The 26,090-nt window shown below is 48.5% G+C and overlaps 1 protein-coding gene and 1 long non-coding RNA gene across 2 annotated transcripts in view; both read right to left on the bottom strand.

The window, feature by feature from the left end:
• KCNK3 (potassium two pore domain channel subfamily K member 3) overlaps positions 1–13,745 on the bottom strand; it is a 105,673-nt gene extending 91,928 nt beyond the window's left edge. The window contains exon 1 of the mRNA XM_083605564.1: positions 13,253–13,745. Within this exon, the coding sequence (XP_083461690.1) occupies positions 13,253–13,535 (283 nt within the window). The 5' untranslated portion in view covers positions 13,536–13,745. The remainder of the gene's footprint in view (positions 1–13,252) is intronic.
• LOC310758934 overlaps positions 1–26,090 on the bottom strand; it is a 218,859-nt gene that overhangs the window by 166,692 nt on the left and 26,077 nt on the right. The gene's annotated exons all lie outside the window — the stretch shown is intronic.

A 26,090-nucleotide genomic window follows, 5' to 3' on the forward strand; every position in this document is an offset into this window, starting at 1 on the left:
TTTAACCCACAGCGCCACCCGTGTCAATAACAAACTTAGTTGGTCTCTAAGGTGCTACTGGAAGGAATTTTTTTATTTTGCTTCGACTACGGTAGACCAACACGGCTACCTACCTGTAACTAGAACTTACTGTATTTTTCACTCTATTAGACGCACAGGTCAATAGGATGCACCTAATTTTTAGAGGGGGAATGCAAGAAAAAAAGTATTCTTTAAAGGGAGCGCTGAGCAGAGCCTCCCGCCTGCATTCGCTCCATAAGACACACACACATTTCCCCTTACTATTTAGGAGGCGAAAAGTGCGTCTTATAGAGCGAAAAATACGGTATGTTCTTAGGTTAACCCTGCTCTCACCACTAGATAACTCCGAGAAGCAACAGCGCCCTAACTGCTGTTCGGACTCCAACTGCCTCCGACGGTGCTGCTATCATGGCCAGCAGACACTGGTAGCCTTTTCCTCCATGAATCTGTCTGAACCGTATTTAAAGCCATCCAAGTTGGTCTTGTGGCAGTCAGTTCCACAGTCTAACTATGTGCCATGTGAAGAAGGACTTCCTTTGGTCATCTTGAATCTCCTTCTATTCACAGCTTCATTGAGTGACCTCCCCTCTAGTATTTTGAGAAAGGGAGAAAACCTTCTCTGTGCCACACTTTACACATGCAGAATATTACCTCACTATATTACCTCTTCACAGAACTCGAGCCCAATGGTTGCCATCAATTTGATTTGAATTAATTTTATAATGAAATGATTTTAGAATGTTGTACTATTTTATTGTTGTTAGCCACCAAGAGCCCAGCTTCAGCTGGGGAGGGTGGGATATAAATGAAATCTTATTATTATTATTATTATTATTATTATTATTAATTGTGGGAGTGGGTCCTGTTTGTCACTCCCATGTAAGCCTGTCCTTCACAACCGACACTGACATTCCCAGGTGGAGAATGTATTCTGTTCAGTTCATAGTTACAAAACAAGAACCAAAGCAGTCCTGTCCTTAGAAATTTGCATTTCTCTGAATTTTGTGATGCGATTCTGCAGCCGAGCAATGCCTACAGAATTGCATCGATGAGGGAAAAGTGTCCATACAGGCGTATATTCAGAAATGCATTCTATTAGCAGAAATGCCTTTGTGTATATCAGTCAAAATTCCCTTCTAAAAGGTGCACAGGAAATTCAGACTAAAATGCTTTTTCGCAAGGACTTTTTTAAAAAAGTAATGTGAACTGAATTTAAACATTTTTCATAAAGTAATGTGAACTGAATTTAAGATGGAAAAAAATGAGAAACTGAGATTAACTTTGGGAAATTTCTCCGAATTTGGCCGTGCAATTCGCCAGCTAAAATTCATTATGCTAGCAGAAAGAGCTTTGCAAAAAAAAAATTGAATTCTGAGGTTAGACTGCCTTTAAAATGTGCATATTTCATTGTTAACTGACTTCCTTGGATCCCTCCTATCTGAATTTCATTGTATCACCTTATAACAGCTCTCCAATATCATTTTTCTACTAAAATCAATGCCGTCAATTAACTATCTTCTTTTCTTTTCTTAATATACTAAATCCAAAAAAGAAAGATAAATTGGGTTTTACAAGAAATATGTGTTTAAATTCCCCCCCCCTTGTTTTAGTAATGTAATGTGTTTTCTTTTGTGTGTTTGTTAAAATTGTGGAAAACTTAATAAAAAAAAATTGGGGGGGGAAATGTGCATATTAGGAGAAATTCTCCGTAAGGTGCTGAAGAATTTTCACAAGGACTTCTAAAAAGAAGAAGAGGAATTTGTAAACTCGTATGGAGAACTGAACTTTAGAGCGAAAAAAAATGAGAAACTGAGATCAACCGAAACTGACAGATTCTCCAGCCCTCACGACCCTTTTGTCCTTGTGGACCATGAATCAGCCCCTGGACAGCATCACCTCAGGCTCTTTGTTGTAAAAACTAAGCTCTGGACTTGACTCTCCAGCCTCCCCTCCCTGAAGCGGCTGCCTTGTTGCTTGACCTTTCCCTCCCCTCCTCCCTTCCACCCCCATGCTAATTCCACCTAATCTCTCTCTCTTCACATTTGGTTCCAAATGCAGCCTCCCTCAGCTTCCCTGGATTAACCAACTTGAACAATTTGCATGCAAAGCTTGGGGAGCACCGGCCAGAGGGAGATCGAAGCAGCCCCAAGTGAAGAAAGATGCCCTTTGCACCCGGCTCCCCATCGAACTCAGTACTGCCCACACTGGCTGGCAGAGGCTCTCCATGGGTTTCCCCCATCCTGCTTACTCCCCAGCCCTGCCTGGACGTGCCCCGGACCAGACCTGCACTTTGAATGAGCTGCCACCTTTCCAGTCACATCCACACAGGAATTCACGCAACCCATTCCTACCTTTCCAATCGCTGGCAAGTACATAGAATAGAATCTTAGAATCCTAGAGTTGGAAGAGACCACAAGGGCCATCGAGTCCAACCCCCTGCCAAGCAGGAAACACCATCAGAGCACTCCTGACATATGGTTGTCAAGCCTCTGCTTAAAGACCTCCAAAGAAGGAGACTCCACCACACTCCTTGGCAGCAAATTCCACTGTCAAACAGCTCTTACTGTCAGGAAGTTCTTCCTAATGTTTAGGTGGAATCTTCTTTCTTGTAGTTTGGATCCATTGCTCCGTGTCCGCTTCTCTGGAGCAGCAGAAAACAACCTTTCTCCCTCCTCTATGTGACATCCTTTTATATATTTGAACATGGCTATCATATCAGCCCTTAACCTCCTCTTCTCCAGGCTAAACATGCCCAGCTCCCTTAGCCGTTCCTCATAAGGCATCGTTTCCAGGCCTTTGACCATTTTGGTTGCCCTCCTCTGGACACGTTCCAGTTTGTCAGTGTCCTTCTTGAACTGTGGTGCCCAGAACTGGACACAGTACTCCAGGTGAGGTCTGACCAGAGCAGAATACAGTGGCACTATTACTTCCCTTGATCTAGATGCTATACTCCTATTGATGCAGCCCAGAATTGCATTGGCTTTTTTAGCTGCCGCGTCACACTGTTGGCTCATGTCAAGTTTGTGGTCAACCAAGACTCCTAGATCCTTTTCACATCTACTGCTCTCAAGCCAGGTGTCACCCATCTTGTATTTGTGCCTCTCATTTTTTTTGCCCAAGTGCAATACTTTACATTTCTCCCTGTTAAAATTCATCTTGTTTCTTTTGGCCCAGTTCTCTAATCTGTCAAGGTCGTTTTGAAGTGTGATCCTGTCCTCTGGTACAGTCATACCTCGGGTTAATAATAATAATAATAATAATAATAATAATAATAATAATAATAATAATAATTTTATTTATATCCCTCCAAAACAAAGACGGGCTCAGGGTGGCTAACAACAATAAAATAATACAACTTTCTAAAATCATTTCAGTATAAAATTAATTGAAATCAAATTGATGGCAACCATTGGGCTAGAGTTATGTGGAGATTGCCAAAGAAGGGAGTCAGGCTGTGCCCTGGCCAAAGGCCTGGTGGAACAGCTCTGTCTTGCAGGCCCTGCGAAAAGATGTCAAGTCCTGCAGAGCCCTAGTCTCTTGTGACAGAGCGTTCCACCAGATCGGAGCCACAGCTGAAAAAGCCCTGGCTCTGGTTGAGGCTAGCCTAACCTCCCTGTGGCCTGGGACCTTCAAGATGTTTTTGTTTGGAGACTGTAAGGTCCTCCATGGGACATACTAGGAGAGGCGGTCCCGTAGGTACGAGGGTCCTAGGCCATATAGGGCTTTAAAGGTTAAAACCAGCACCTTAAACCTGATCCTGTACTCCACTGGGAGCCAGTGCAGCTGGTATAGGACCGGGTGAATGTGATCTCGCAGCGAGGACCCCATTACAGCCGCTTCAGGTTGCGTTTTTCAGGTTATAGACCACCAAAACCCAGAAGCACCGGAACGGGTTACTTCCGGTTTTCGGTGGTCGCGCATGCGCAGAAGCGCTAAATTGCACTTTGCGCATGCGTGCCAAATCGCAACCCGTGCGTGCAGAGATGCACAGATGCGGGTTGCAAACACTGCGGGTTGCAAACGTGCATCCTGCATGGATCACATTCGCAACCCGAGCGTCCACTGTAGAAGGCTTGTTATATGGGCAGTCCCAGCGAGACAAGGTGGCTGATGGGAAACTCCCCATGGGGTCACCTTCATCATGCTGCCTGCCCTAAGAGATGGGTGGATGATGATGATTACTACCTCGCCCATCGGGCTGGGTTTCCTCAGCCACTCTGGGCAGCTCCCAACAGAATATTAAAAACACGATAAAACATCAAACATCAAATGGAAGTGAGAGCTGGACCATAGAGAAGGCTGATCGCCAAAGAATGGATGCTTTTGAATTCTGGTGCTGGAGGAGACTCTTGAGAGTCCCATGGACTGCAAGAAAATCAAACCTCTCCATTCCTAAGGAAATCAGCCCTGAGTGCTCACTGGAAGGACAGATCCTGAAGCTGAGGCTCCAAGACTTTGGCCACCTCATGAGAAGAGAAGACTCCCTGGAAAAGACCCTGATGTTGGGAAAGATGGAGGGCACAAGGAGAAGGGGACGGCAGAGGACGAGATGGTGGGAAAGTGTTATAGAAGCTACCAGCATGAGTTTGACCAAACTGCGGGAGGCAGTGGAAGACAGGAGTGCCTGGCATGCTCTGGTCCAGGGGGTCACGAAGAGGCGGACACGACTAAACAATAAAACATCAAACATTAAAAACTTCCCTAAACAGGGCTGCCGTCAGGTGTCTTCTAAAAGTCAGGTAGTTCTTTATTTCCTTGACATCTGATGGGAGGGCGTTCCACAGGGCAGGCGCCACCACCGAGAAGGCCCTCTGCTTGGTTCCCTATAACCTCACTTCTCACAGGGAGGGAACCGTCAGAAGACCCTCGGAGCTGGATCTCAGGGTCCGGGCTGAACGATTTATACCCCACCCATCTGGCTGGGTTTCCCCAGCCACTCTGGCCGGCTTCCAACGAAAGAGTAAAAATACATTAAATATTAAATAGAGTGCCTCTGGACCTGGAGGCTCCATAAGAAGAACGTGCTGGATCAGGCCAGTGACCCATCTAGTCTGGCCTCCTGTTCTCACAGTGGCAAACTAAATGCCCATTATGGGAAACCCACAAGCAGAATTCAAGCACAAGAATGCTCTCTCCTCCAGAAACTGGTCTAAACTAAAATTGAAAAGCCCCAAACATGGGGATCTTAGGAGATTTCACTCCTGCCCCCTTGATCATTCCGGGTGTCCTTTTTTGCACTGGGATATTGCAGATGACGATTAAGATTTAGATCCCAACAGTCTATAAAATAAATGCGAGGGAATTTACAGTCAGGGTAAATATACACACACTTGAATTAAACTCAAGACGATATCCAGTAACTCCCGTAAACAATCTAAATACTAAAAAGGTCTAAAAGGCAACAAGATGAAGGAATGGAGCCAAATTTTGCAGAAGAGTTTGTGAGCTGGATCTCTTAAATATCACATCATTCCGCTGATATGAGAGGCATCCTCTAGAGTTATTAGAGCAATTGGTTTGGAAGCGGGAGCTGGCTTCAAACTTAATCTGTTTGTTATATCTCCGCCCCAGCCTTCCACCCTGAGCACAGTTTTTCACCTCCCCCTTTCACCCCCTACAACAACAACCCTGTGAGGTAGGCAAGGCAGAGAGACAGTGGATGGTTCAAGATCAGCCGGCGAGCTTCAGAGCTGAGTGGGAACTTGAACCCTGGTCTCTCCCATGTCTTACTCCAACACGCTCTCTAACCATTACATCAAACCGGCACTTAATAAAACTTCATTCCTTTTTCTACTATTATTTTCTCATGGGTTTCTATGAGATTTGACCATTGATAACACACACACACACACACACACACACACACACAAAGGAAGGAAGGAAGGAAGGAAGGAAGGAAGCCATGGAAGAAGACAGAAAGTATCCATCCAGTAGACAGACAGTAGGATTAGAAGCTCAAAGTCCTGGATTCAAATCCTGTCACAGCAACAGACTACTTAAATTTGCTGCCAATGTGCTTCCTGTGACCGTTATGGGCTGTTTCATGTGTACAGGTATTTGAATTAATTCTTCTAATCGTATAGTATATTTATATTTATGTATTGAAAAGTGATGTGATCTGCTTGGAGAATTTTATGGGCTGTTTCATGTGTACAGGTATTTGAATTAATTCTTCTAATCGTATAGTATATTTATATTTATGTATTGAAAAGTGATGTGATCTGCTTGGAGAATTTTGCATAACATGCAAACAAATACATTATGGTTCAAGTTTCTTGTATTAATTCACAAAACCCTGGGGCAGCTTAGGTCCAGGGTACTTCAGGGACCACCTGAATTCTCCTATCCCCACTTGGTCATTGAGATCATCTGCAAGAGCATCATTGGTCATCCCCCATGTAGCTGGGGCTCATCTGACAACAAGAAGCTAAGTTTTCGGTGTTATTGGCCTTGTCCTCTGGAACTCTCTGCCACTGGAAATTCACCAGGCGCCTTCTGCATTGAGTTTTAAAAGCCTGCTGAAAACTTTTGTATTCTGCCAGGCCTCTGCCTGCAATTAAGAACACATTTGTCCACAACTGTTGCTTGAGGTCTGTTTTTAACTTTTATATGGATGCCATTGCACAATTTTTATGTTTTTATTTGTGTAAACTGCTTCGGTTTATATTTTTAATGATACAACAGTATACAACTATTCTTATAAATAAAGAAATGCAACTATCAAGACTAAATGATAATAATCAAGGTTGAACAAGACAAAGTCACTCAAATGCAATATATGCGATAATTCCAGCACAACCTTGCAGTGGGGGGAAACTTGACCTCTTGGTCACAGAAGGGTCACCCCAAAGGTCATCTAGTCCCATCCCCTGCAGTTCAGGAATCACAGCTAAAGCATCTCTAACAGATGGCCACCCAACCTTGGTTTGAAAACCTCCAACAAAGAGAGTCAACCACCTTCCACTGGTACTGGAACATTTGCCACCACTAAAGCCACTGGGATCTTAGTGAAGGTTGCAATTTTCCCACAGCCATTGTGCAATCGGAATTGAGTCTTGTGCCGAGTTTTCCAACTGATCCAATCCCTTGTAACCTCTGGAATTGGCTTCTGCTTTCCATGGAGCTGCACTTGGCGACTAGTGCAGCCAAATATAATAATAATAATAATAATAATAATAATAATAATAATAATAATGATGATGATGATGATGATGTATACCCTGCCCATCTGGCTGGGTTTCCCCAGTCACCCTAGATGGCTCCCAACAGTGTATTAGGTAAAGGGACCCCTGACCATCAGGTCCAGTCGTGGCCGACTCTGGGGTTGTGGCGCTCATCTCGCTTTATTGGCCAAGGGAGCCGGCGTACAGCTTCCGGGTCATGTGGCCAGCATGGCTAAGCCGCTTCTGGCGAAACAGAGCAGCGCACGGAAATGCCGTTTACCTTCCTGCCGGAGCGGTACCTATTTATCCACTTGCACTTTTTGGGGTGCTTTCGAACTGCTAGGTTGGCAGGAGCAGGCAGTGGTGTAGCGTGGGTTGTCAGCACCCGGGGCAAGGCAAGTAATTTGCGCCCCCTAACCCGTGGATTTGCGCCCCCTAACCCATGGATTTGCCCTAACCCCAGATGTTGCGCCCGGTGCGGCCGGCCCCCCCTGCACCCCCCACGCTACGCCACTGGGAGCAGGGACTGAGCAACGGGAGCTCACCCAGTCGCGGGGATTCGAACCACCGACCTTCTGATCAGCAAGTCCTAGGCTCTGTGGTTCAACCCACAGCGCCACCCGCGTCCCTTAACAGTATATTAAAAACATGATAAAACATTAAACATCAAACATTAAAAACTTCCCCAGCCATCTCAAGGGATCCTGCGCAGCCTCTTTTGCAACAAGTGCCCTGGTTCTTTCTTGCCAGAGTCAGGAAACTACAAAAGTCAGAGAGGCCTTTTCCCTAACGGAGTCCAGCTGCTGTTTACATTCTGTAGCAAGCAACAGGGCCAGCCCCCCCCCCCCAGTGCCCTGGGATGTGAAAAAGCCACTGTCAGAGGGTTTAGGGCATGGGTAGGCAAACTAAGGTCCAGGGGCTGGATCTGGCCCAATCACCTTCTCAATCCGGCCCATGGATGGTCCGGGAATCAGCGTGTTTTTACATGAGTAGAATGTACCCTTTTATTTAAAATGCATCTCTGGGTTATTTGTGGGGCATAGGAAATCGTTCATTTCCCCCCCAAAAAATATAGTCCGGCCCCCCACAAGGTCTGAGGGACAGTGGACTGGCCCCCTGCTGAAAAAGTTTGCTGACCCCTGGTTTAGGGACTCTTTCTGTTCTTGTGACTTAGAGTTAAAGGATTGTGGAGTTGGAAGGGACCTCCGAAGGGTATCCAGTCCAACCCCCTGAGATGCAGGAATCTCATAGAATCATAGAATCATAGAATCATAGAGTTGGAAGAGCCCACAAGGGCCATCGAGTCCAACCCCCTGCCAAGCAGGAAACACCATCAGAGCACTCCTGACATATGGTTGTCAAGCCCCTGCTTAAAGACCTCCAAAGAAGGAGACTCCACCACACTCCTTGGCAGCAAATCCCACTGTCGAACAGCTCTTACTGTCAGGAAGTTCTTCCTAATGTTTAGGTGGAATCTTCTTTCTTGTAGTTTGGATCCATTGCTCCGTGTCCGCTTCTCTGGAGCAGCAGAAAACAACCTTTCTCCCTCCTCTATGTGACATCCTTTTATATATTTGAACATGGCTATCATATCACCCCTTAACTTCCTCTTCTCCAGGCTAAACATGCCCAGCTCCCTTAGCCGTTCCTCATAAGGCATCGTTTCCAGGCCTTTGACCATTTTGGTTGCCCTCCTCTGGACACGTTCTCAGCTAAAGCATCCATGATAGAGGGCCATCTGCTTAGAAACCTCCAAGGAAGGAGAGTCCATCACCTTCTGAAAAGTCTGTTCCCCTGTCGAACAGCTCTGACTATCAGAAAGTTCTTCCTGACTTAGTTGGAATCTCCTTTCTTGTAGTTTGAAGCCACTGGTTCTAGTCCTACCCTCTGGAGAGGCAGAAAACAAGCTTGCTCCATCTTCAGATATTCAGCTAACATGTTTGTGGAGCGCTGTCCCCAGGGAAGCTCAAATGGTCCTTTCATTATATATATTTAGGTGCCAGGCAAAACAACCCTCTTCTCCCAGGTCTTTAACAATCTATGTCCTTCGGAACTGGGGTTTATTGCTTTTGTTTGTTATTATGCTATATATTTTCCCGTTGTTATGTTATAAACTGCCCTGTGATCTTTAGCTGAAGGGTGCTATAAAGGTGCTGTAAAGGGACCCCTGACCATTAGGTCCAGTCGTGACCGACTCTGGGGTTGCGGTGCTCATCTCGCTTTATTGGCCAAGGGAGCCGGCGTACAGCTTCCGGGTCATGTGGCCAGCATGACTAAGCCGCTTCTGGCGAACCAGAGCAGCGCACGGAAACGCATTTTACCTTCCCACTGGAGCGGTACCTATTTATCTACTTTCACTTTGACGTGCTTTCAAACTGCTAGGTTGGCAGGAGCAGGGACCGAGCAACGGGAGCTCACCCCGTCGCGGGGATTCGAACCACCAATCTTCTGATCGGCAAGTCCTAGGTCCTGTGGTTTAACCCATAGCGCCACCCATGTCCCTTGAAGGGTGCTATAGAAATTTAATAAAAAATAAATATTTCAGAGGATAAAAATCTGTCCTTTTCTGGGACACCTGCGCTGAGTAACCGATTTCGGTTTTGCTGCTGCTATTGATTCAATTGCATTTATTTTTTTGTTTTATTAATACTCTTTTTAGGCATAAGTATTGCCAACCGGCAACAGCAGTCAGTGTCCTCTCTCAAAAGGGTGCTCAGAACACAAACGAGAAGGAAAAGCAGTAGAAAGATTTTTTTAAAAAGTGAAATAATCCAGCACAGAGGGAAAGCACCAAAAAAATCAAAGCCAGGAAGAGAGGGTGTGCGCCATATTTCAAGGAGACTCTGCAGGGAAGCACTTTTAAGAGCTCGGGATTTGAGAAACAATTTGGAAGCTTTGCAACAGGCTTCAAGGCTGTCTGGCCTCTGGGGGTCTTTGGCCAGAATTCCAGAGCAGCGGCATAAATCAGGAATTAATCTGATTGCAAGCAAGAGTTAGGAGCTTAAACTGATCTCTTCCTCTGCGCGTCAAACTGCGCCCAATTGCATTCGTTTGTCCTTAAAAATGCTCTATTTGTAGCTGGCTTAATACGCCGTAAACAGAGGCACATAATTTCTCCTTTTAAAAAGCGTCAAAGGAAAGCCTTCTGTCCCCATTAAGAAGAGAAATGTCGGAAGGGTCAAAGTGAATGCCTGTCCAGTTTACTCAACAGGCAATATGATTCTGTGTTCACTCCAATGTGACTTACTCCTAAGTAAAAGTGCGCAGAACTGAAGATGAACTACATCATGCACAGCTAAAGATTTAGACTTTGCAATACAGCTGACCTTTCTCACTTTATTGTATGGAGGCAAGAGAAAATATTGAGGTGCAATTAATACATTTCTGCCTACAGAAGGGTCCTTTTCTCATTTCCCCCATAGAATATCTAATATTGTGCAAATGAACTTTGGGATAATCCAGGGGTTTCTTGCCCACCCACCTCAGATCACATGACTTAGCCCATTACGGGGGGGGGGGCACTTTGAGTACGATGAGGAAACAACAAGTAAACTTCAAGGATGCTAGAGCTTTGGGGCCAAAAAGGCCTGGGATTTAATTTCTCTACCTTCTGACACGGGTTCCCTTCTGCCCACCTCAACTCTCCATCTGTAAAATGGGAACAAGCCCTGGAACGCCAAGCACGCAAAACGGGTAAGGGGCAAAACATCGCTACGCATTTGGATTATTGTTGAAAGCTTGGCAGGTCAGGATCCCACGATTACGTCGAAGTGAGTCCCACTGGGCTCTATGGCGTTTACTCCTTCGTTAGTGTGCTCACGACTGCAGACTGAACTGAAAGATGCTGTTAAAGACCTGAGGAGGATCTTCCGAAGCTTAGTGGAAACGAGGGTGGCAAAGAAGATCCCCAGCTATAGGACTTTTCTGGGCAAGGAAACCCCCTTCTATTTTCAACGCTGCCCACTCGCAGGAATCCTGCGCATTGCAGACACGGCGAGACCTCCCCCCCCCGCCCCACGCCTTGGCTTCCTGTGTGTTTTGATTCACATGTTTGGAAACTGGCAAAATGACAGGCTGGGTGTTCCCCATAAACAACCCACGAGCCCTGAATCCACGAGCTCGCCTCATTCTTCTGGGAACAGCGGAGGAGCAAAAGAGATCCTTTTTTGTTTTACTCGAGAGAAGCAGGAAGAAAAACAAGCTTCCTGAACCTCGGTCGCTTCCTGCACAGGAGGGTAGTTGCGGGGGGGGGGGGCAACCTTCCTCTTGCTAAGCCCACGCACCCACCCCCCAAAAACACCCCACTTGAGGGCAGGTAGATAAAGTCAGCTCACGCCTTTTACGACAGATTAATAAATCGCCTGCATCACACGCAGCGTCGGCTCTCTCTCCCTACAGGGATTAGGAAGCGGTCACGCACAGATGGCAAAGGGGAGGGGTCCGAAAAGTGCTTCCTAACTCTTGCAGGCCGCGATCCGGCGCGCCTACTCGAGAGTAGACCCCGCGGAATGCAGCTGGGCTTGCTTCTGAGGGACCGTGCGTGAGATTGCACAGTGAATGCATCTGGTAAGAACCTCGGCCGCTGCCTTATGACTGTCAGAGACCACTGGTCCATCCAACACAATATTGTCGACACTGGCTGGCAGCCAGGGACCTCTCCCGCTTCTGCTTGAAGATGCCACCGCGGACTGAACCTGGGACCTTCTACAAGCAGAGCAGCTGTTCTGCCTCGGAGCTACTGCTTTCCTCATCCCGTGCAAAATACATTTTTATGGCCCAGCCTATGCATTTTTACTCAGAAGTAAGCCTGATAACTCTTCCTAGTACATTTATATATACCTATCCGCAGCCCAATAACGCACCCTACTGCATGTTTACTCGGAAGTAGCTTCCACTGTGCCCAACAGCACTTACTCTTTGGTAAGCGTGCTTCGGAAGACAGTGGGGTCAATAATGCGAGAGATTCGTCCAAGCGCTGCCTCTGAGTTCACTGGGGACTTGGAGCCTGCTCCTGTTCTGCTCGCTTAGCACCCTAAGCAGCCCCCCATCCCATAATCGACAGCCGCCGCCCTCCCCCACCCCACCCCCAACTCAGCAAAAGATCATTCGGCCACAGCTTCTACCCAGACACACCAACGACCCTCCACAAGAAATTCCGGAGATCACAGTCGCGCCTCCAAACCCAACCAGTAATCTGGTTTGGTGGTCTTAAATGGGGAGGGGGGAGAGACAAGAGAGGAGGGGTCTGCTTTCCAGGGAAGACCCTTTGTCTTCATTGTTCCTCCGCGCTTTAGCATGCGTTTCACGCTTCCTGCCTCCAGACCTCTCCGCGCCCCTCGCCACTTTTTCCATAGAAGCCTACTGAGGTGGGGGGGAGTCATTATAAAAACAACCATTCCCCCACTTTTCCAGAAACAGGTTTGCTTTAGGTCTGGAAGGGTGTTGCTGTTTTTTTAAGGGAGATTTTTCTTCCGGGCGCCGCTGAGAACGTGCCATCTCCTGCGCACACCCTACCCGAAGACTGCTTTCGGGGCGGGGGGGGGGGGGGACAACAGAAGAAGGCGAAGGAGGAAAAAAACGGATGGACCGGGAGCGGGGCATGAGCCGTGTTCTGAGCTTGGATGATGATGGAGAGAGAGAAAGCGATTATATAGCTGGAAGAGGGGCTTTGTGTGTCTATTGGAGAGTAAAGTAATAAGGGAGAAACTCCCCCCCCCCGCCCCCGCAAGAAAGAAAACCACTCAGAGCTCAGCGAAAGGTTTCCGAAGCCCGTTCTTAAGTTGCCCAACTCCTCTCCAAACCGGCGTCTCCCTCTCCAAAGTGGTTCTGCAACGCAGCAGGCGCGTTGGGGGAGGCAGGTCCGGCCCCAAAGGGGAAACTGAGGACAAACTATACAAGTGGAATGTGGCGGCGGCGGGGTGGGGGGAGACAGGCACGCACGCACACTTTCTGGGGACAGTTCTTCTCCTTCCCCACCCACCCACCCACTCCCGGGCTTCGTGCAGCCTCAGGCGGCGCCCCGGGGCGCAGACGGCGGCGGCGATGGGCGCGCGGCGAGGCCGCCTTACCGATGGTGGTGATGACGGTGATGGCGAAGTAGAAGGAGCCGGCGAACTTCCACTGGACGCCGGCCTTGTGGGGCTTGAGCTTGAGGACCACCCCCTCCAGCTCGCAGTAGTTGGCCTCGCTCAGGTTGTACTTGCTCTTGAGCTCCAGCTGCTTCTCCTCCAGCGCCGTCCGGTCGGCCGTCTCCGCCTCGGACTCCAGCGCGTCGAAGACGGCGGCGCCCACCAGCAGGTAGGTGAAGGTGCAGATGATCAGCGCCAGCGTCCGCACGTTCTGCCGCTTCATGGTCCCGCCGGGCTGGGGCTGCCGGACGCCGGGGAGCCGCGAGCGGAGGGCGCTTCTGCTGCTGCTGCTACAGCCGATGGAGACGAGGATGGAGAGGAGACGCAAGAAGCCGCCGTTGCCTGGCTCATGGCTGCTGCTCCGGCGCCTGCCTGCTGCCTCCTGCCGCCGCCGCTGCTGAGGCTCCCGCGGCAGCTGGGCTGGCCAAGGCGACGGCTGCTCCGGGAAGGCGGGCGGGCGGGCAGCACCCGCCGCCCAGGCTCCCCGGGGGGAGGGAGAGCGCGCCGGAGGGCGGAGGGAGGGAGCCGCGGAGCTGTCCCTTCAGCACCACCTCCAGGAGAGCCCGGGCCACGCCGCCTGGGCGGGAGGCCTGAGAGGGGAGAGGGGAGGGGTGCGGTGGGGAGGGGAGGGGTAAGGAGAGAGGACCCCCCCAGGGAGAAGACCCCCGGGCCCGCACGAGCGTGGATCCCAGGGGTGCTGTTTCCTTGCCCCACGCGCTTTGCTAGCTCGGGAGGGTTGGAAGAAGTGGTCCTGTCCAAGGCTCCGCGGGGCAGGGACCTCCGGGAAAAGGTCCTTGAGAGAGAGCCGCCCGATCTGTGTCTGCAAACCTCCGGGGGATTATAGAATTATGGGGTAGTAGGGCTGAAAGGGACCCCAAGAGTCTGCTAGTGCAGCGAAAGGATCCTCCAGAGGCGGCCACACAAACTCTGTCTTAAAAGCCTCTACGTTCTTCAATCATGCAATTGTACAAGTGGAGGGAATCCCAAGGGTCATCTAGTCCAACCCCCTGCAATGCAGGGATAACGGCGAAAGGATCCACCATAGATGGCCACCCAAACCCTGTTTTAAAATCCCAATGAATCATAATATTGCAGGGGTGGAAGGGGCCCCCACAGTCCAGCCCCCTGCAATGCAGGGATCTTAGATTAGGGTTACCAGACGTCTCCGGTTCCCGGGGACAGTCCCCGGAATTGCAAATCTGTCTCCTGACAAATTCTGTCCCTGGAATGTCCCCAGATTTCCAAATCTGTCCCCGGGAAATGTGGCAGTGGCAGTGGCAGTGGCAGTGGCAGTGGCAGCCTCAGCAGCCCGGAGCCAGCCTGGTAGCGCAGTTGGCTCTGGCTGGCTTCAGGAGTTGCTCGCTGCCTGCCATTTTCCCCCATATGATGTGTCCCCATATGATGGGGAAGTCCCCATATGATGTGTCTTGTGCGCATATTATGTGTCTTGCCCCCTTCCCCCTTTGTTTTGACTGATGGGGGAGGCTCGGGAGTTGCAGGCAGGTGGCCGTTGCCCAGTTTTTTAAAAACTCTGCGCATTTATGTTTCACAGGATGTGAAAGAAGGGCTCTACACCTTTATACAACATGCCTGTGTGCTTGGGCCCAGGGTCTTTTGCCTCACCATCCCCACTACTGACTTCCTGTTGCTACTCAGCTTAAAAAATTTAAAAAAAGTGTCCCTGGATTCAATGAAAAAAATCTGGTAACCATATCTTAGATAAAGAATTCCTGACAGATGGCCAGCCAAGGAAGGAGAGTCTGCCCCCTTCTGAGGTCATAGACTCACAGAGTTGTAGGGGCTGGTAGGGACCCCCACCCCCCAAGGGCCATCGAGCCCAGTCCCTTGCAATTCAGGAACCACAGCTAAAGTGTTAAAGTTAAGCTACAGAACTTCCTCCCACAGCAGGCATTGAAGGCCACCAATCTAGACGGCTTTGGAAGAGGACTGGACAAATTCATGAAGAGGGCTTTCAGTGACTACTAGGCATCATGGCCTCCACAATCAGAGGGAAAAATGCTTCTGCATACCAGTGGCTAGAAACCACAGGAGGGGAGAGGGCTCTTGTTTCCCGCAAGTATTTTAAAATTCACCTTCTGTTGCTGTTATTATTGTTTTGCAATTGTGCTTCAGCTATGTGTTTTACAAGATAAAGCAGATTGCCTTGTGAAGGGGGGTTGGCTGGCCAATGCAAGAACAGGACGCTGGACTAGATGAGGCCATTGGCCTGATCCAGGAGAGCTCTCCTCATGTTCTTATTTATTAATCCCCTTATTTATTAATCCCCCGAATTTGCCCAGTCCTCTTTTAAAGCCATCCAGGTTGGTGGCCATCCCTGGCTCTTGTGGGAGTGAGTTCCATAGACTAACTCTACGCTGCATGCGTCCTTTCCCCTGTCCTGAATCTTCCACCATTCCACTTCAGTGGATGCCCACGAAGGCATCTAGTGCCGTGAGAGAGGGAAAGAATATTTCCCGTTACAGGTATTAGATTAAAGGGCCCAGAACAATTACCGCCGTGAATAGGTCACTCCGCTCTTTTCTTGTACATGTTTGGGAAGTGCTTAGAAATGTCACGAGCAAAGTGCTCCCTTTACATCTCGTGGGTGTTTAGGACCACAGCTTACAAAATAAGTTTTCTTCTGTGCTTGTATGTGAGTGTCTATCAGCCAGCTGGGAGCAGGACTTCCTTCGTTTAGCAAAAAGAGGATTCCAGAAGCCACGCTAAATCTGTTAGTCTTGGAGCTGCCACCAGACTCTTTACAGTTTTCCTGCCCTCATTTGCACAACCTCTCTATAAAAACTGAAATTAGCATTCCACTAAAAGGGGGCTATGATATCCCATAGCAATGATGGAAGGATTCAGCAGACTTTACAAACTCCTTCTCCGTTCATTCCAAATATTTATCCTCCCTCTGCCAACTCTATCACGGTTCCCTTGCTTCTTTTCGATTCTTTAGGACAGTTTCACACAGAGTAGACCTGTTGAAATTAATGGACTTAACTTAGCCAGGTCTGTTGATTTCCATGGGTCTACTCTGAGTAAAACCTCATTTTATATTTACTTATAACCTGCCTTTTTCCCCCCGGGCCAAGATTCAAGGCATCTTGCACAAATTAAAACAACACTGGCAAAACACAAGACACTAAGAACATATGAAAGATAATCATTTTAAAAGTAATCAAACTAAAACCATATAAACAATAAAAAGCACCCAAATCTATACAGATAATAAAAACAGTACAGCACTATTAAAAGCCACTTCCTTTAACAATTATATATATATATATATATATATATATATATATATATATATTTAAAACCCTGTCAGTTTGCAAAGGCCTGTCAGAATAAAACAGTGGCAGAATACCTCCCTTACTTTTTTTGGGGGGGGGAATGTGCACAACTCACAGCAAAGGGATTTTAAAAGTGAAAATGTGTGCAAACAAATCAATGAGGATGCATTGCTGCCTGAATCGGCTTCCCCTTTCCAGTTAGTGTTCTGAACTACAACTCCCATCACTCCCAATCATTATGGCCACATGGTGGTGCTTGTGGGAATTATAGTCCAAAACATCTGGAGCGCACCCAGCTGGTGAAGGCCCACCTCAATGTTCCCCTTCCCCTTCCCCTCTGCCTCCAGAGCTGAGTTGCCTGCAGCCCACCCACAGCGAGACCCCTTCTCTGCAAATATTCTTCCAGCCTGCCCCCACCCCCAACACAAGGACAAAAGCGAGGAGGACAATATTACGCCACACTGATGCCTGTCAGGCTTCAACAGAGTCCTCTGAGGAATAAGAGAGGTTTGGTGTACTTATAAATAATTGGCCGCGCTTGGCTCCTGTGGGATGCTTCCATGCACAGAGAGACAACTCAGTTTGATCACAGGTGCCGCTGGAGGAATACGGCAGGTTTGCAAGGCTCTGTTGCCTAATATCATTTGAGTGCTGTGCTCCTCAGATTCCTTGAATTCTGCATGAGACAAGGACAGGAATCCAGGTCTTCTGCTTGTTTGTTTTCCAAGGCAGGGGTCTATCACCCAACAGAGTGTGGCAAACCATACCACAGTGTCCTCTGGGCACCTTAAAAAAATGCTCACGTGAGTTCTGTCGGGTGTAACATCACTGAAACAGTCAAATGCAACATGTCCTGTTTGCCCAGAGTGGACACACAGGGGAATGTTGCTCCAGCCAGGAGGACTTCCTGTCACACCTGGTCTGGAGCATCCTTCCTTTGCAGGTGACCAGGTAGGTGGGCATGACCCTTCCAGACCCCACAAAAGGTCCAGTCACGCAGCCACCTTCCTCTCTCATTCCTTCTTCTCTGCTTTATTCCATCTTGATACATTTGCCGTCTGCTGGCTCTCAGCCAGCAGCACATAGGCTCATCCCTCTGAAGAGGATGAACCCACACTTTTCACTGTAGCTGTAACTACAAGCTCAAGCCTGCCTTCAGGACCATACTGTGAACTGAATATAAGTAAACCTTATCATTACTTTTTTTAAAAGACTGCTGCGTCAGTATTGTTTTTAAGAGGGAACTAAAGAGGATTTACCATGAACAATCCAATCTGGACAAGCCAGACTGGATTGCTCAACTCAAATGATTCTAACGAATCCATCAACTAGCTTCCTGCAATGTGGAAGAGAATGTGCTCTGCTACCAGCTCACTAGCATGAGTGAGGAAGGATAATATTTCATTAATACATCCTCTCCTGCTATCCTCAACATTCCCAAAAGTTCTCTATCAAGAGAACTCTGTCTCCTGCTGTCAGCTCTCATTGGTGAAACATCCACACACCCCTCAGTGGGGGGACCAGGTGAAGCAGGGGAGGGGAACCTCGGATCCAGTGTCAAGGACTGGTAGGACATAGAGGAATGGTGGGAGAAACCAGCTGGGGAACCATCAAGGGAAGAAGGCTCAGAGCCCAGGGGGTGGGATGGTGATGAGCGATCAGAGGGAGCAGACTGGCAAGAAGAGGTGTCAGAGGCTGAAGTGAGCTTCAGGGCTTAGTGAGCTGGGAGAGTTTGTGGCAGAGAGAAGTCAAGATCCAGAAGCTGAAGCAGCGGGAGAGGGAGGCCAAGAGGCTGCAACAGGCTCCCCTCTTCCTGTGACACCCAGAACCAGAAGAGGCATGAAACGGGAGGAGCAAAGGCAGGCTGCGCACAGGCTCAGACTCTGATTGCTTGGAAGAAGCCCTGGGAAGGAGGAGACCTAGACAGCTATGGGGATGCAGGGAGTTTTAATCTCTGCAACTGACTTCATGGAGTAAGACCTACAAGGCAAGAGCTGCTGTGCTCATGAGACTTGAAACTCTGTCCAGTCTGTGAAGATCATGTTCTGCTAATAAAGAGTTAACTCCAGTGTTGAACTTTAGGATTTGCTGGCTGGCTGGCTGGCTCCTTGACACCCAGGGGCCATATGCAGCCCTCCAGTGCTCTCTCTATGGCCATCCAAACTCTCTTCAGGCCACGCCCTCTAGCTCCAGGACACACCCCTTCGCCAGCCCTGCTTCACAACCCAAGTTACCTGGCTGGAATGTGTCCTTGAGTTCTAACCACGTCCCTTGCTGGTCTGAGTGGAGGATAGAGATTAGCTTACCACTGGCTATACAATATAATAATAATAATAATATAATAATATCTTTATTGTCATTGCCCCCTCTCAGGGACAACGAAATTACTTGACTGCTCCATAAAAACACTAATTAAAACAATACAGTATAGTACAGCAAGGAAGATTAGATGACTTTCAAAGTCCAGGCTTCCCATTCAGGGCTGAGATCGCTCTGGAGAAGAAGCTGTTCTTAAGACGGCTCGTTCTTGTCTTCATCGTCCTGTATCTCTGTCCCGACGGCAGGAGCTCAAAGAGACAGTGACCAGGATGCGATGGATCTTTTACTATGTCCAGTGCCTTCCTATGGCACCTTGTGGCATAAATCTGCTCTAAGGTGGAGAGTGGGCAGCCAACAATGCTCTCTGCTGCCTTAACAACTCTGCACAACCCCATCCTGTCCTGGGTAGTACAGCTTCCGTACCACACACATAAGCCATAAGTGAGCATGCTCTCAATGGCACAGTGATAGAAGGCAAGCAGCAGTTTCTCATGGAGTACAGTGGTTCCTCGGGTTACAGACGCTTCAGGTTACAGACACTTCAGGTTACAGACTCCGCTAACCCAGAAATAGTACCTCGGGTTAAGAACTTTGCTTCAGGATGAGAACAGAAATCGTGCTCCAGTGGCGTGGTGGCAGAAGGAGGCCCCATTAGCTAAAGTCGTGCTTCAGGTTAAGGACAGTTTCAGGTCAAGAACGGACCTCCGGAACAAATTAAGTACTTAACCCGAGGTACCACTGTATAGCCATTGGCGTGAGGAGAGAAGTAAGGCAACCTTCCAGAGTCCAGTGGGAAAGTGATCCAAAGAGCAAGAGACAGGAAAATACAGTAAAGGGGAGATTCAGGACCATGGACAGAGCGTGGGATGCTGCTGCAGATAATCTTGAGTGCTGAGCTAGTCTTGAGTGTTGCTTCAGCACTGGTCAGGCACTCCCCACCACCACAAGGGCTGAAAGACCATCACACCCTAAGGTTTAGGCCAGATCCTCCTTTCTTGCAATGTGAATTCGTTGGTTTGGGTCCTCCATTCTGGAGCAGCAGAAAACAAGCTTGCTCCATCCTCCATGTGGCAGCCCTTTAGATATTCTGATCCATTTCCTCCTTAATGTTGATTTTAGGAGTGGATTCCCTGTAAACCCTAACCTTTAGTGTTAAATCACAAGGCCAGCCGATTGCCTCTCATTGGCTCAGTCGATTACGCCTTCTCCTCCCCCCCCCCTTTTGCAAACACCATAAAGTCAGGCACAGCTGTGCTGCCCAACAGAGTCAAAAGGAGCTGGGGTTTTATTCGCTAATTAAAAATCTCCTAGCAGCCAAGTCTGTGCTGTCTGGAGGCAGATCAAATGTCCATAGAGTTACCAAAACTGAGACGGTTCTCTTGGTTCCAAAAGCCCATCAGCATGGAAAGTTCCATGGTCAGGTGCGCAGAGAACAATCTCACATCCCAGTCCTACTTTCGCTTGATGCATTTTGATATTAATAATAATTATAACAACAACAACAACAACAACAACAATAATTTATTACTTATAACCCACCCATCTGGCTGGGTTTCCCCAGCCACTCTGGGCGGCTTCCAACACAATATTAAAACACAGTAATGCATCAAACATTAAAAGCTTCCCTAAACAGGGCTGCCTTCAGATGTCGTCTAAAACTCTGGTAGTTGTTCTTTGACATCTGGTGGGAGGGCATTCCACTGGGTGGGCACCACCACCGAGAAGGCCCTCTGTCAGGTTCCCTGTAACTTGGCTTCTCGCAGTGAGGGAACCACCAGAAGGCCCTTGGGAGCTGGACCTCAGTGTCTGGGTAGAACGATGGGGGTGGAGACGCTCCTTCAGGTATACCGGTGTTATATGGTCTCGGCGGCCGCCCCCAGTCAGCAGTCTAGCTGCCGCATTCTGGATTAGTTGTAGTTTCCGGGTCACCTTCAAAGGTAGCCCCACATAGAGCACATTGCAGTAGTCCAAGGAGGAGATAACCAGAGCATGCACCACTCTGGCGAGATAGTCTGCGGGCAGGGAGGGTCTCAGCCTGTGTACCAGATGGAGCTTGTGGACAGCTGCCCTGGACATAGAATTTACCTGCACCTCCATGGACAGCTGTGAGTCCAAAATGACTCCCAGGCTGCGCACCTGGTCCTTCAGGGGCACAGTTACCCCATTCAGGACCAGGGAGTCCTCCACACCCGCCCGCCTCCTGTCCCCCAAAAACAGTACTTCTGTCTTGTCAGGATTCAACCTGTTAGCCATCATCCATCCTCCAACCACCTCCAGACACTTCAGACACTGGTTGCATTGTGTGCAGATTACTTCCCCTGGGATTTTCTCATTGTCCCGTGGCTGGAGATGCTGAGAGCTGAACTTCCACCTTCTGCTTGTTCTTCCACTGAGCTCTGTTCCCTCCCCACTTTGGCTTTCCAGGGGCAAGGAGTCGTGTTTGCAGAGACACTGAAATACTTCCTCAAAAACCTGGGGAACATTACTCTTCTGTGTGCCTGTTTTCAGCCATTACTTCGCCAGACTGCTGCTGCTGAGGCACCAGCTAGTTGTCGGCGTGCTCCCAGCCAATCAGGAACCAGTGCTTATGTGGGCAATCGTGTGCTGATGTCATGGGCAGAGTGTGAGCCAAACTTCCTGGACTGGTCCCACTGGGAAGCCGAGTCAGCCAGCAAAGGGAGGGCAACTCTCCATTGGCCTCTGTAAAACAACCAGTATGTTCTCTTGTGCAAGCTTCTCAGAAAAGATGAACAGGGAAGAAGACCTTGCCCAGGAGGATTTCCCGGTAGATGGGACTCTGGGGAGGCTAGGAGATTTTGCATGCTCTCTGAGCCACGCAAGGCATCTGTTGCTGCCTCCAAAACTGGACCTTGATTTGTAACATAGTTAAAAGCAGCAAAATGGAGATTTGATTAAGGGAACATCTGGCGCCTGTTTGTTTAAATGCTCAAAAGTCATTTATCACACTGGAGCTCGCTGTGGCTCTTCTCCAGGGGAGTTGAGACATAGCGACAACGGACAAGCGAGCAGGAGCCTTGCTCTGTGATCGCCTGCCGTTCATGATTCGTTATCTCCGTCCAAAACAGACGAAGGCCTCTCATTTCCCGGCAGTGGTCCTTAACAGCCATGCCATCGCACAGTTGCTCCCAGTCATGTCAATGGGGCTTGTGCAAGAGAAATGGCCAGAGCGCCAAGTCCTTGCATAGTTAATAAAGGTAAAGGGATCCCTGACCATTAGGTCCAGTCGCGGACAACTCTGGGGTTGCGGTGCTCATCTCGCTTTATTGGCCGAGGGAGCCAGCGTACAGCTTCCGGGTCATGTGACCAGCATGACTAAGCCACTTCTGGCGAACCAAAGCAGCGCACGGAAACACCGTTTACCTTCCCGCCAGAGGAGTACCTATTTATCTACTTGCACTTTGACATGCTTTCGAACTGCTAGGTTGGCAGGAGCAGGGACCGAGCAGTGGGAGCTCACCCCGTCAAGGGGATTTGAACCACCGACCTTCTGATCGGCAAGCCCTAGGCTCTGTGGTTTAACCCACAGTGTCACCGGTGCCCCCTGCTTGCATAGTTAACCTACTCCTATATTCAGAACTTTGGGCCAGCATTTTTTTTTTGAGGATTATTTTTAGATTGAGAGTCACTTAAAATAAAAATTTAAAAACCCCTAGGGGCATCTTCCATCCTAGCACTGCAGCAGCTACCGTTCTGCCTTGGCCAGATCTCCACCTGCAGTTGTGGGCACCACAGTTTGAGAGGATCAAGGGTCTGGAAACCAAGCCAGATGAGGAACAGTTGAAGGAGCTGAATATGTTTAGCCTGGAGAAGAGGAGAGACGGAAAGGTGATGTGATGGCCATTTTCAAATACAGGCAACTCCCCACCTATAAACGCTCTCTCCAGATCAAAAATACTGTATCCAAAAATATCCACAACTGGAATGGAAGCTCTGGAGCTGGCAGGTGGTGTTTTAAATATCCCACAGTGCTGATAGGGAGGGGTGGGGTAGGTCAGGCGGGGGGGGGCAGTGGCTGGCCCAAAGTCACACCCAATGAGCTTCATGTCTGAGTAGGGATTTGAACCCAGGTCTCTCCCAGTTCCTAGTCCAACATTATAACCACTACACCACACTGGTGTAATGGGAGCAATTAAAGACAAACTGCAGTGGTACCTTGATTCTCTAACGCCTTGGTACTCAAACAACTTGGAACCCAAACACTGCAAACCCAGAAGTAAGTGTTCCAGTTTGCAAACTTTTTTTGGAAGCTGAACATGCTCCGTTTGGAGAGTTATGCTTCCTATTTGAGTGCCACACTTCCATTTTGAGTGTTACGCTGTGGTCTGTCTGTTTTTGCTATTTATTTTGCGTTTTTGTTTTCGCGGCTCTTTTTCGTTTTGTTTTTGCGACTGTGTGGAACCCAGTTCAGCTACTGACTGATTGATGGTGTGACTGCAGTACATTGTTTATTGTTTTCATTTTATGGATCAATGTTCCCGTTAGATAGTAAAATTCATGTTAAATTGCTGATTTAGGGGTTACTTCTTAAAGTCTGGAACAGATTAATCCATTTTGCATTACTTTCTATAGGAAAGCATGCCTTGGTTTTGGAACACTTTGGTTTTGGAACGGACTTCCGGAACAGATGAAGTTTGAGAACCAAGGTACCACTGTAGTTTAAAACAACCATTAAAATACAGCAGAACACATTTAGAACCAGCGATTAAGATACAGTTTGCCTTGTCTGAACCTAAACAAAAACATTTTTTTCCTTCCAGTAGCACCTTAAAGACCAACTAAGTTAGTTCTTGGTATGAGCTTTCGTGTGCATGCACACTTCTTCAGATACACTGAAACAGAAGTTGCCAGATCCTTCTATATAGTGAGAAGGTGGGGAGGGGTATTACTCAGAAGGGTGGTGGGAATGGGTGGTTGGCAGATAGCTGTGATGAGCCTGTTGACGACTGCAATAGGTCTTACAGGAAACAGGAATAGGTCTTACAGCATCTGCAATAGGTCTTTCCTGTAAGACCTATTGCAGTCGTTAAGAGTCGTCAACAGGCTCATCACAGCTATCTGCCAACCACCCATTCCCACCTATATAGAAGGATCTGGCAACTTCTGTTTCAGTGTATCTGAAGAAGTGTGCATGCACACGAAAGCTCATACCAAGAACTAACTTAGTTGGTCTTTAAGGTGCTACTGAAGGAAAAAAAATTTTTTGTTTCGACTATGGCAGACCAACACGGCTACCTATCTGTAACTTGTCTGAACCTAGTTTCCAAAGGCCTCTCTGCTGGCGAAATGATAACTTCTCTAGGAGGGAAATCATAAGGCTTTTAATAATGCTGTATTTCCTCCAGGGTCCTCCGGAACTATACCTGGATGCAGAGGTAGCGTCTGTAGCAAGGATGACTTAGGCTGGTTCACCTGCTATGACCCTTCCTGGAGAGGAATGACCAAGTGATTCATGCCTTAGTCACATCAAGATCGGACCACTGTCATGTGCTTCATGAACTCACATAAGCATGCCTTGGGAAACTGCAACCGGCTCAGAAGACAACTGGAAGTCGGGGAGAGCTCAGCCGATGCAGGCTGTTTGAGTTGCAAGTCAGGGGAAAGGGCTGCTCTTGTATTCAGGGCCTGTTTGCAGCCTTCCCGCAGAGACATCTGGCTGGCCGCTGTAAGAACGCAATGGACTGTCCCCCAACTGGACAGGATTCAAGCACAAGAGCAAAGTCCCCTCCTATATGTGGGAATGTTCAGGGATGCAGGAGAGGATATATTGTTTGATTATAGCCTTTCCAACTTGTGTTAACAAGTTCACAATTTAGCAGAGTAACATTCCCCTTTTTAAACTCACAGCGGATGCATTTGCTCAGGATTGCTAAAGCCTCTATAATAACTGTTCTGGTATTTCCCCCGTATTCCCTCATAAAAGATAAGACACAACACAGTCTTCTATAAAAGTATAAAAAGAGTTTACTCACATTCTGTTCACAACTGGATCCCAAAAGGAAGACTTAGCTTAGAAAAGTTATATACACCTGGAAACTATCTCATAAGGAGACAGTCCCTTTGTCCTCTCTTGGCTGGAGGCCAAGAGAGCATCTTTGGCTAAGCAGATAATAATAATAATAATAATAATAATAATAATAATAATAATAATAATAATTTATTATTTGTACCCCGCCCATCTGGCTGGGTTTCCCCAGCCACTCTGGGCGGCTTCCATAGAAACCAAAAATACACTAAAATATCACAGATTAAAAACTTCCCTGAACAGGGCTGCCTTAAGATGTCTTCTGAATGTCAGGTAGTTATTTATCGCTTTGACATCTGATGGGAGGGCGTTCCACAGGGCAGGCGCCACTACCGAGAAGGCCCTCTGCCTGGTTCCCTGTAGCTTTGCTTCTCGCAATGAGGGAACCGCCAGAAGGCCCTCGGCGCTGGACCTCAGCATCCGGGCAGAACGATGGGGGTGGAGACGCTCCTTCAGGTATACTGGGCCGAGGCCATTTAGGGCTTTAAAGGTCAACACCAGCACTTTGAATTGTGCTCGGAAACGTACTGGGAGCCAATGTAGGTCTTTCAAGACCGGTGTTATATGGTCTCGGCGGCCGCCCCCAGTCAGCAGTCTAGCTGCCGCATTCTGGATTAGTTGTAGTTTCCGAGTCACCTTCAAAGGTAGCCCCACGTAGAGCGCATTGCAGTAGTCCAAGCGGGAGATAACCAGAGCATGCACCACTCTGGTGAGACAGTCCGCGGGCAGGTAGGGTCTCAGCCTGCGTACCAGGTGGAGCTGGTAGACAGCTGCCCTGGACACAGAATTGACCTGCGCCTCCATGGACAGCTGTGAGTCCAAAATGACTCCCAGGCTGCGCACCTGGTCCTTCAGGGGCACAGTTACCCTATTCAGGACCAGAGAGTCCTCCACACCAGCCCGCCCCCTGTCCCCCAAAAACATGCTTCTTCGATGCATGTAGTCAAAGAGAGAGAGATGGCTGCCCTGCCCTGTGCTTTTGTCGTTACCTGCACAGGTGAGGCCACGCACACCTCTAGTCCCATGCAGAGGAAGTCTGTCCCAGCCCAGAAGGAAACAGGAAGTTTACCTGCTGGCTGGACAAACATTCCTCCCCATGTGTAAACATGTTCACTCCAGG

The sequence above is a fragment of the Podarcis filfolensis genome, assembly GCF_964270895.1.
Source record: "Podarcis filfolensis genome assembly, chromosome: 3".
Taxonomy (NCBI): Eukaryota; Metazoa; Chordata; class Lepidosauria; order Squamata; family Lacertidae; genus Podarcis; species Podarcis filfolensis.